Here is a 12,153-nt window from a genome sequence, read left to right on the forward strand (position 1 = left end):
AGTAATAGACTTATTTCAGTTTATAACGTGTCTTAATTTTAAAAATTTATAATAGATTTATTACACATGCAAACTTCATATCAAAGTCCTTTGTTTAAGGAACAATTGTCACTTTATTCTTTTCTATAAAAAGTAAAATTCTTCGTCCTAACAACTCCACACACAACTCCACACGGTTGATCTCACAATCATATATGAAGAGGTAAATCAAACAACTACAATTATCACTTTGTTTAAATCATCTTTTCTGGGATAAAAAATGTTCCCACACATTTCATTTGTACTAATAATTTGTTTCGCCTAGTAATAAACAAACTAACCTAAAAGAAAGACTTCACGCCAAAAGACAAAAAATCACATCTATATTAAAAAAGAGCATTATTGGAAAGAGAGTCAACTTTATCACTCCCATCCTAACCAGAAAAGTCTTATGTTAAATGTGGCATAAAGACGATAGTGACATGGACAAAACCATTTCTTAACTCATACTCTCTAGCATTCAAACAAGATAAACACTTACACAATTATATTTCCCAATGATGAGAAGCATACAAAGTGGAGGATGCATACGGTCAGGAAGCTGGGCTAGCTAGCACAATTCTCAAGAACTAAAAGTTCTTATTGGAGCACAATCCTTTTGGAAGCCAAACAAATATATTTGAGATATAGAAGGGACAAAGAGAACCTTCCCGTGCTCACATCACCATGCCACCATCAACGGTAAACACCTGCAATAGGTCGCAGCCAGTAAATATATGCATGTGTAGAAATGGTGCCCTAAAGAAATAGCAGATGTTAATGATGAAAGATTAACGGTGCTGTAGAAATTGAAGAGCAAGTTGTAATTTTTAAGGGTCAATTGACGCTGCCTTCTTCGATAGTCATGTGCACTTTTCTCCTAGCAAGCATTAATAGAAGATTGAATTCTACTTCGCTATTCCACTAGTAATAGGTTTCATTAAACAGACTCAATGAATTCATAGATAAAAATTTTTGGTCCATAAAGCTGAAAACATAATTAACTAGCTCTTTGTGATTTCCCCCCTTTTTTAATGAGATTTTTTTTTTTTTTAAAAAAAGAAGATAACAGTTCATTATTCTCACTATGATATTACTTTTTCAAACAATATTAAAGATAAAAGGTAGCCAGGGGTTAGAAGATCACAATCCTGATCTTATGAACCTCTCCATATTACCTGCCCAGTAATGTAACTCGATGCAGGGCTAAGAGCCAAGAACTCCACCAGGCCTGCAACTTCTTCCGGTTGCCCATACCTCCCTGAAAAGAATATCAAATAGTAAGCGCACTTTTTTTTTGGTCTCACAAACATGCAGAAACCATTCTGTATTTAAATATAGCAAGTGTATTTTCCATACTTGTGAAGGCAATATGATAGTTCGGTTGAGTTATGCTATATCCAAGGAATGAATATTTCAAAACATACATACCCATTGGAATAGTTTCCAAAATTTTTTTCTCAATATCTTCTCCTAGTTTAGCTGTCATGTCAGATGCAATGAACCCTGGAGCAACAGCATTCACCTGTTAATTATCACCAAGTTAGAATGCACCTGATAATTATAACTAACATAATTCAGCATGTAACTTTACAAAGTTGTGGACTTTGTATTGGCTACTTAAAGTTTCATAACACATATTTCCATACAAAGATTTTGAACTTGCATTTGCAAATATGACACTGTAATTGAGTTAAATTTCAACTGACAGTGATATATTAACAAGTAAAAAATTAAATTTTTATATCCATTAGAAAAAAACAAATACTTAAGCATTTAATATAATATTTTATATTTTAAAGATCTAGCTGATATTAAATCTTTAATATGATATATATGAAAATCACAGAAGTGGAATCTAAATGTAAGGATTTATACAAAATTGAAGAAATTTTCTTTTTTGTCCATATAGCTTTATTGCTTTTACAAAATTGCCCCCTTAGTTTCATAAATTGTCTCATTTTGCCTCCTACAGTTTCATCACTAAAATGCTCCCTTCACTGTTAACGGTAACTGAGGGGGCATTTCCTTATCACATACAGCAACCACAATCACTGAACACTTCTTGCTAGGTGAAAGGGGTTTTGAACAACCATCTTCCACAATGCCTTTGTGCTTGAGTGAGGGTCGTTGAATGATGCACCAAAGAGCAGCACATATGCTCTTTGGGCCCAACTGTAAAACTTCAATAGCCAAATGAAAGTAGCACCCCAATTTTAGCCTTGCACTTTGGAACCAACTGTGACCACATTGAGTATCCTAGGATCTCAGGGAATGATTACCTTTCCGCTTCTGCAATCAATCCCTTCATTATCAGGGCAAATAAATTTTGGTGTTGTCAAAGGAAACAATGCTTCCTTCCAAGAGCAATGGATGCAAATTTATATGATGTGGGCACTTCAAGCAATGAGGACAGAGCAAACACTTTGGTGGCTACAGAAGAGTGGTGCGTGTAATGAAGGCCGGAAGAAAAACTGGCATGAGCCACAAAACCAGAGTAGCAACAGAGGCCAAAGCTGAACCAGAATACCCTCATTGTTACTATAAACAATGGAGGCATCTAAACAATGGATTCTGCCTACCATATTCTTACTAAGTTACCATTGTTACAGTGTGATATATGAAATCAAACTTTTGATACCTCAAACATTAAATTTCTCAATTTAATTACTATACATGATAAAAGCCCCATTAGACATACATTAAATTGTAGTTAGGGTGCCAACAAAGAGAATACTCACAGTGATATTTCTGCTTGCATATTCTTTTGCAACTGTCTTGGTGAGACCAATCACTCCTGCCTTTGCAGCACTGTAATTAGCTTGGCCTGCATTGCCCACTAAACCAACAACAGATGCTATGTTGATGATCCTTCCCTGATCAATTGAATGATATTACAATATCTCGACAAAAAACTAAAGCATAAATATGCTGCAGCAACAAGACTAAAATTTAACATCTACAGAAACCTTATGTGCAAATTACCCCTCTAAACTGACATCTATTATAAAGTTGAATCCAAATTGTTCATTATGTAAACCAAAATACAGCATAAATGTGTTCTATTAGAATTTGAAGTACTACTATTCATTTGACTCTTAATCATTTTAAACATTTTCCCAAAAATTTTGTTGGTTCCCTTGTGATTAAGGTTAATCATTTTGATATTTGACAATTATTGGTTTGTATTTGATGTTGGTGTATTAAGTGTGCAGTTTAGTTACGCTGATTGAATGGATTTGGTAATTGGACTCGAAGATAGATATCTCAAATCAAGTGCGATCAAGTATAAGCAACGTGGATTGAGTGGACTCAGGGGCAAGTAGCCCAAATCGAGAGGACTCAAGGTTAGGTGACTTGGATCAAGGATGAGCTCAAAGGACTTGAGGACACGTAGCCCAAATCAAGGAGTTGAAAAATTGTGATCATATGAAGTAATGCTGAATTTATTTTAGGTAGCGGAGAGTTTTTCGAATGGTATATCAAGACCTAGTATCTAAGGGTTCTAGAGTGAAGTACGAGGTTTTAAGGTCACCTTTTGGTTATCTTTAGTTAACTAAGCCTTTGGTCCACCAAGGCATTTTGCTTGGTCGACCTAACTTGAAAAACCAACTTCCATCGGCTAGTTTGGTTGCTTGAATTGATCAAAGTGGAACCTTTTGCAGTGGCTAGTTTGGTTGCTTTAGTTGATCAAAGTCGAACCTTTGATTAATCAACTTCTAACGGCTAGTTTGGTTGGTTTAGTTGACCAAAGAGGAACCTTTAGTTAAGAATTAGAGCCTTGTTTTACAAGGCTTTGTGGTTACTTTGGACACAACATCTTGGATACATCAAACTATATTATGCTCTTGTTCACACTCAAGTGTTTAAAGCAACCAAGGAGCTCTTGTCATCAATTGAAGATCTTAACCCTAGAAGCTCTCTTGGTAACATCTTTCACACCTAGGGCTTAGATTTTTTATTTATATGGTGATAATTTTACTCTTTTATGTATTTTATATCTTCTTGAGAGAATTAGAAAAACCATTTGAGAGTTTTGCAAGAATTTAGAGAATAATTTATTCACCCTCCTCTACCCAATCTTTCTTATCCTTTATATTAATATTGTTAATTTTGACTTACATTTTCGCATGCATTCTTTGTATCACTTCAACTACCACGATTATATTATCTATGATTTAAAATATCACACCATGCCGGACAACATGGTCGAAATATATCATTTTGATAAATTACCAAAACTAAATACTATAAATACCGTGCCGACAATAGGTAATGTATCCTATGTCATTGTGTCAATTATGTTGATCAGTATTGCACCATCTTGACATTCAAAACTCTTTGATACACTACAAAACAATTCCAGATGAATTAATAATGTTTGTTATTTTTTTGCACCTTGTATTTATACAATACAATGTCAAATTTGTACCATTTGAGATGGGAGACAAAGTTTGAAGTTAGGGACAGAAAGTTCAAAGTTAGGTATATAGTTGTGTTCTCTTCTTTTTAATCTACTTCCTCTCCAATTCTCCACCAGCACCTCAGTCAAAGTCTAAAACTTGGGCATGACTCGAGATTATAAACCTTGATATTATCACACACGCATATTTGCAACTAATCAATTTGACCTGTGTTTAATCGAAAATGTCATCTATTCATCCCATCAACCTAAACCATCAATGTTCCAACAATTTTGGCACCATTAGTCACCGGTATTTAGGTATATCGAACACTTGATTGATCTTGGTAGTATTTGAACCAAAGGACACAGTTGGTCGACCTTAGCTAATACTAAGGATCAACAAATACAATGCCTTTAAATGATTTTCTGTTCTTTCTTTCCCTCTAAGAAATCACAAACTGAGAAATTTTTTTCTATTCATTTCCTCCAAATTCTTTTCTAGCTCTTCCTGTAGCTTTTTCCCTTCCTTGTAACAATAGACTTTATGATATGGTTTAGTTAGAAGCAACATTTTGACAATTCAATAACAAGATTTACTTCTGGAGATCCACAATGTTTGTGCTAATAACAAAATGGCTTATCATAAATAAGGTTTTTAAGGTTAAATACTATTTTATGACTTAGCTAATTAGTAACCAACTGCAAATATATATATATATATATATATAAAGAGAATACCTTTTTCTTCTTCATCATAATTTTTGCTGCTGCCTGCAGGAAAAATGCCATCATGGTGAAATAAGTATTCAATATAGAAGGTTGCAAGATGATAAGATATGAAAATGCATGCCTGTGTGCAAAGGAAGACGCCAGTAAGATTCAGGTCAATGACTTCCTGCCATTGTGATTTTTTCATTCTCATTAACAGTGTATCTCGTGTAATACCTGAAATATTGGGTCTCCGTTAGCTTACATTACAACAAAACAAAATGAAAATAAGTACAATTCCAAACACCTGCATTGTTAACTAAAATGTCAACTGTTCCCCAAGCATCTATGGCCTAGAAAAATTGTACATGCAATAAAATCAGTCAAAGATGAAATTGTAAGAAGCCAGATCTATGCAATCTTCATTACTAACAGTTTTGATCATGGATTCCACGTCCTCTTCTTTTGAAACATCTCCTCCATAAGTGAGAGCTTGACCTCCTGAAGCCTCAATCTGCAAAAATCATTTTAGGTCAACTCCTTGTCTAGGATTTTTTTAAAAATAGAAAATAATGCATACAAACAAACTGACATCATTTTTTTTACAAAATGCCATAAAACTAGGTCACTTGAAGGATTATGAAGATTGAATTTAGGCAAGAGCTTAATGACCATACAGCTGTCCCTAATCACGGAAAGAAGTGATGCATTCATGAGGTAAGAATTTCCCAGGGACTCAACTATCATATTTTACAGATTGAATTGATCTATAGTTACCAGTCAAATTCTTGCTGGCATATTTCGTACCTGATGAGCCAACTATAAAATATAAAATTTTCCCATTGGTATTCCATACTATGCTTTGCTGTAGTATAGTGTGGTACATGATGTTAGAATGGTTTGTGAATTCTCTTTAGACTATCATGTCCCTTTTAGTGTTGCGAGATTCAAATAAAAATAAAAAGATTTATGGTTACATAATCTTTAGATATAAATTATTATCCAGGACAGAATCAAAATATTTACACATTTTTTAAAAAAGGGATCCCAATCTCTTATGAATTTTTCTTTCTAGCTACTGGAAAATTGAGGTAATGTTTCTGCAAATTCTAGTGAACCTCTCAAAATATTATGTGCCTTGAATGGAGAGGTCAATGTTGCATCTTGCAAAGGCACAAGGCTCCCCCATCCATAGCAAATTTGGGATTACAGTTGCATTCAAGATAATGGCCCGCCTATATAACTAGTTCCTTTTTCACCATAGATTTACAAACAAGCTGTCAAGATATTATCTACTTGGGTTGAGGGAACTAACAGTTTTCACTTTTTCCCTTTCCTAGGTTCTTCAAACCCAACATTGACAAAGGCCACCTCAAACACAACAAAGAAAGATAAAATAGAAAAGCCAAGCTCACTGATGTTGTAACTTCACTTAGAAAAGATATGCTTAAGAAAAGCACAAAGGAAACTGAAATGAAAATATGAAAATGTAAATAATTTTGGGCATACTTCTTTGGAGACTTCTTCAGCTTCCTTGGACGATCTTGCATAATTCACCAGAACCTGAAATGCCATGTGACGCTTAAAGGTGATTAAAATTCAGGATAGCTCTCTAGAAGTAGAGCTACAATATGACCTTGTGCAAATTTCAAAATAATTAGACATTTATGGCAAGGGTAACTCAGATATTCTAAGTGAAACCCACTAATGTAACAAGTGAGTTGAATAAAAGAGGAACCAATGTCCAAACAAATAGAAAAGTAACCATTCATGTTTATCAATACTCAATCAAGTTATTGGCTACAGATGATTACTCCCAAATCTTGAGGGTCTTGCAAATTTAAATCAAGTGAAATTCTAAAGTAAGTACAGAAAGTTTTCACCAAGCATCAGACTTAGCTAAGAGGCTCAGGAAGTCATTGCCTCATTTCTACGTACATGTATTCTCTCTTATTACTAGAGTTTAAATTTTTACATAAAAAAAAAAGATTCAGTTGAAATGCACAGTGCTGAAAGGTTAGTTCAAATATACCCATAAACAACTTTCAAGGACCATAAAAATTCATGAATATACTGCAAGCTGCCAAAAATGCCTTTTTTTTTTTGCGGAGTGGGGAATGCTCATTCATTGTGATGCTTCCTGAACATATAAATCAAGAAACTGCCCATGAAATTATGTTGTGAATTTGTACATGTATCAAGAATTATTTTAAAGAGAAGTAAAAGCAAGCTTTTAACTATTCATTTTCCCATCCTGATTTCAGCTCCAAGCAACATTTGTTGAAATTATGTTGGAATCAAGGATCCTAATATTTGTTGCTCCCCAAGATATGTCGACTCACATTAAAAGAGGAAAAAGGAAAGCAAGCATAATAATTGGATCATTTTCTACTACAGCAGAACTTTGGTCTTTGTTCTCTAATTATGCACATCCTATATCAACAGACCTTGCAACCAGCCTTGCCCAGAGCTAAGGCTATTGCTTTCCCTATACCCCTAGAAGCTCCAGTAACAATAACAACAGGTGCCTCCACTTTCTGAGCCTCTTCAGTAATTGGTTGCTCAATAGCTGCGACCTGAGTTCTTAAACCTGTGAATGTAATAAACAGGTGAACCAAAGATACAAACATGTTTGGTGCCAAGAAAAGAAAAATAAGACTTTAATGGAGAAACTTAACATGATTAATAAACCTGTTAGTATTTACCAGCTAACAAACTCTTGAGATGAGAAACAAAACTCTTAGGTGATCACAATAAAGCTCTGATGGGAGACATAAGAATGCTGAAATCGTATCAACAAAGTCCTTAAATCGCTTAACAGATGACAATGGAATTCTAACGGGAGAATGTAATGGGAGACATAAGAATGCTAAAATCATATCAACAAAGAAACTAGTTGCAACGGTAAGGTTGCCTTGGCGCAACGGTAAGGTTGCTGCCATGTGACCTAGAGGTCACGGGTTCAAATCCTGGAAACAGTTTCTTGCCAAAGGCAAGGTAAGGCTGCGTACAATGGATCCTTTCCCCGGACCCCGCATGGCGGGAGCTTCGTGCACCGGGCTGCCCTTTAAAGAAACTAGTTGCAGTTCTTTATTAAAAGAAAAAATAACAGAAGAGAATGCAATGCAGGAACCACAATTTGTTGCAAGCAAGGAAAGTTCAAACTCAATCTGGACCCACAATTTCCATGGTTCGACCTACAGAAGCTTTAAGAATTATTTAATTGTGAGCTTATCATCAATACCTTACATTGCCAAAATCATCCATACTTTATGTTATCCAGTTAATGCTAAAAATAGTAAGACAATTTCAACATATTAGCTCAATATCTTGGTTCTATTCATTAAGGTAACAGCCTCTTAAGTAGGACAAAAATCATTATGTAGGTGTTTGCCCCAAATTAGATCAGGGGATGCTTCAGCTCTTTTGATGGGGCTAGCCTGAGCTCGAATAAGTAACAGATGAGATGGCTACCTAGTTGGGAAACAGTGATATAGTTTCCTCAGCTGCACACGACACAAGGAATGACCTAGTGTCGTTTAAGGTCTTTCCAAAATCATTTGTTTGTTCACATAACTCCATGATTGGAATGTAAGTAATAGGAAATGACGAAATTACTTGGACACAACTGGAGTTGGTTGAGGAATGAGAACAAGAGGCAACAAAAACACATCAATAAGGACAAAAGTATCTGCAAGTTTAAATGTAAAGAAAAAAGGAAGTCAGTGTAATTATGCTAGAGGAGGGGCTTATTGCAAAAATTACATTTATTCCCTACATTGTTTATTTCTTCACTGCTTACCAAATGTAATGTAATTACAGGTTAGAGCAAGATGCCATACCATAAGGATAGCACTGTAGCAGGAAGTTCTTGCCATAAGGTTTGAGATCAACCCAAGATCATATTTTTTTGCAATTACATATTCTTTGGTTGCACAAATAATTTGAGAAGTGTTGAAGCCTTAAAATAGTGTATCATCATCTTTAAAGTTGCAGTTTTACTATTATGTACTTATGAGTAATATGCTAACTCGACTTGCCAACTAGTAGTGTACCATCTCTGACAAATTCCACAACAACAAAAATAAGATGTTTAAATGTTGTGGTCGCACATAGACAAGCAGGGTAACCAAAGCAACATACTACCACCAACCCCTACTAGTTGTAAGCACTGAAACTGGAAATTTTCCAGATAATGGTTCAAATGACACACAAATCGGTAGTACATTACCAAGTTCGACCAGTACCAATATAGTAGTAGTAACTTAAACCAATAATAACATAGAGTCTTCCCGTGGCTCTTCCATGACACTAATCTAGTCGCTCAAACATGCTGTTCTTTGGATCAATCCGTCTTGCTAACAAAAGAATTTAAAGGCCCAATAGAATTACCAGAGAAGGGGACGACGCCATCAGATCTGATCCCGGAGCTGAGTATAAGTGGTCTGGAGACGGAGCGGCGCCCGACGGTCGTGAAGAAGCTCTGGAGCGGTGCGGACGGCCGGGGGGCAGCGGATTTAACGGGGATCAAAGCAGGGCCGGTGAAAGCAATGGAAGAAGACGCCATTGTGAATCTGGAACAGGACAAGGGCAGAAGAGGAGGAGAGCTTGGAGTCGCCGGTAGGCCGCTTCGAGAAGCCGAGCAGAGGGTCGAATAAATACGAGAGATTTGGAGTCCTTGGAAACTCCGAAGACAAGAGGGGCGGCGAAATCGATGCAATGCGAGATTATATAAATAGTATGACAAATATTAATATCGCATATTAATATAAAAAAAAGTGATGCAAAATTAAATTCTAATTATTATTTAGTGTGAAAAGATTAATTGAATTATATTAAACATTTTTAAATATAAAAATCTAAGATTTTACTAATATTTTCAAAGAGATATTGGTGTATATTGCTATTTTTCGATTAAAATTTTATTAAATATTAATATATTATATAAGTTTTCAAAAATTTATTAGGGTAATATATTTGTATGTATTAGTTTTGGCTAAAGGAGAATCCATTTATGAGTATCTTTGTATAAACCTTTAGTAATAACATAAACTATAAAATTGAACTAGAATCTCCCATTAACTTAAATTTGTAAATCATAAAGCACATTAAAAAAAAAAAGATGCGCTACCTCAACAGTCCTCTCAGAATCGATTTCACGGATACAAAGAGAGATTTATTTAGGTATACAAGCATTGGACGTATGACGAAATCGATCTCAGATCATTACCTCCTACAATTGATCTCTGATTATTACATCAATAATACTATAAGTCCACTGTCTGTGCTACCGTTGGGATCATAAATATATTAAAATTTTCATTAACCATTGAAGGATTAGTTCTTTGTAAGTTTGTCTCGTCGAGAGATTGAGAAAACATTGTCAAATGAAATTACATAACATTGTCACAAACATTGGTGAAATATAATAGATATCAGGAACACAACTACAACAATATGTGATAAAATTATTTTCAAAAAGGATAAAAATTAAGAGGACGTCAATTATTTTTATTATCATTAAAAGTGTATTTTAAAAAAATAGTAAAAGAGCATCTCATTCTCTTTTTCATTCTAAAAATATTTTTATTATTGTAGACAACATAAAGTAAAATTACTTATCAAAATCAATGCATATAAAGCGCTATTACATCAAATATTGGTCAAAATTATTTAATTTAATTAAAAATCATTCTAACATAATCAAAATCGCTTCAATATTATTGTAACAGTTATGATAATAATTGCTACAGGTACATATAACAACTACAAATATAAATTGTATAACATATAGGAGTCCTTGAGGCAATGATGTCACGATAGGACATCTAGGTTGTTACTTAAGTATCTACGGTTTGATTTTCAACTACAGCGTATTTGTAGAAATTTTCCTTCAAATGGGGAGCGCAATCAAAGAGCTACAACATATTTGTAGAAATTTTCCTTCAAATGAGGAACGCAATCAAAGAATACTGGGCGTCTGGGCTGACCGCTGCGTGCACTTCCTGATTTAACTTGGTGGCCGATGGAAAACTTCTATGAAACCAAATTTTTCATTCTCAATGAGACTAATTAGGATTATCAATTTTTTTATAACATATAGGAGTTACAAACATAACCTACCTGCAATATAAAAAAAGTTAGTTGTTATATGTTTTAACAATTAGAGTTATACCTATTACAATTGTAATTATTGTCACATCCTATATGAGTTAGCTTTTATTTATTACATGTGAATTACAATAATGTTAGAGCAAACAAACTAATTAACTATATGTAAATCTTTAAAGACACTCCATCAATATTATCTATATATCTCACAAGTAACTTGAAATTAAAAATACAAAATAAATTTAAGAGAGAAGTGCATGGTATAAGATAATATATATCATAATAGAATCCAATGAACAAGAAATAGTGAAGATCATCTTTTTTTACGCATAACCTCATTAATCTCTTATCATATATCCCTTTAAAATTTTCTCTTAGACATATTCCTTTAATCATTTATGGTGTTTTTCTTTGATACTCTTACAAGTATTCCCATCTTAATTTCTCAAAGAATCAACATACATATACACATTATATAGGACAAAATACTCATAATTTATCTAATGAATAATATATCATATATAGGGTTGAATGACCCACAATCTCCTTAGTAAGAAGTGTATCACAAATATATATAGAATGAATGACTTGCAAACAAGGGCGGATGTATTAAGGGGCCTGGGGGCCATGGCCCCCCAGCCCAAGTTGAACCTTTAATGTGTTTAGATTAAACCCTTAGGGTTACTGGTTAATAGGTTTTAGGGTTAATGGGTTGTTGATCTATTGGATCCTAAACCAACCCGATAAGCCGATAAGGAAACCTAGAAATCGCGAGTCTGCCTTCGTTGGGTCCCGATCGCGCCTCCGTCTTCTTCATGTCTTCGTCGGGCGCGGCGGCAACAACTTCAGCTTGGATTATAAATGTTAATTTAGTTATTCTTTATTTTTTTTATATAATTATTTAAGTGATT

At 34.4% G+C, this 12,153-nt stretch overlaps 1 protein-coding gene across 1 annotated transcript; it reads right to left on the reverse strand.

Moving 5' to 3' along the window:
• Nucleotides 1–457: 457 nt before the first annotated feature.
• Nucleotides 458–9,818, reverse strand: LOC141845049 (3-oxoacyl-[acyl-carrier-protein] reductase 4-like). The gene is made up of 11 exons (XM_074733068.1): nt 9,524–9,818; nt 7,579–7,721; nt 6,641–6,694; nt 5,565–5,645; nt 5,439–5,484; nt 5,274–5,368; nt 5,162–5,194; nt 2,760–2,894; nt 1,450–1,543; nt 1,197–1,279; nt 458–728 (listed from the first exon to the last, which is right to left on the reverse strand). The coding sequence occupies exons 1-11, from the start codon at nt 9,696–9,698 to the stop codon at nt 696–698; spliced, it is 972 nt and encodes a 323-aa protein (XP_074589169.1). The 5' UTR covers nt 9,699–9,818; the 3' UTR covers nt 458–695.
• Between the last annotated feature and the right edge of the window lie 2,335 nt (nt 9,819–12,153).

This window comes from Curcuma longa, chromosome 14 (assembly GCF_044706935.1).
Source record: "Curcuma longa cultivar G26 ecotype Majalengka, Jawa Barat chromosome 14, ITB_CL_G26_1.1, whole genome shotgun sequence".
NCBI classification, from domain to species: Eukaryota; Viridiplantae; Streptophyta; class Magnoliopsida; order Zingiberales; family Zingiberaceae; genus Curcuma; species Curcuma longa.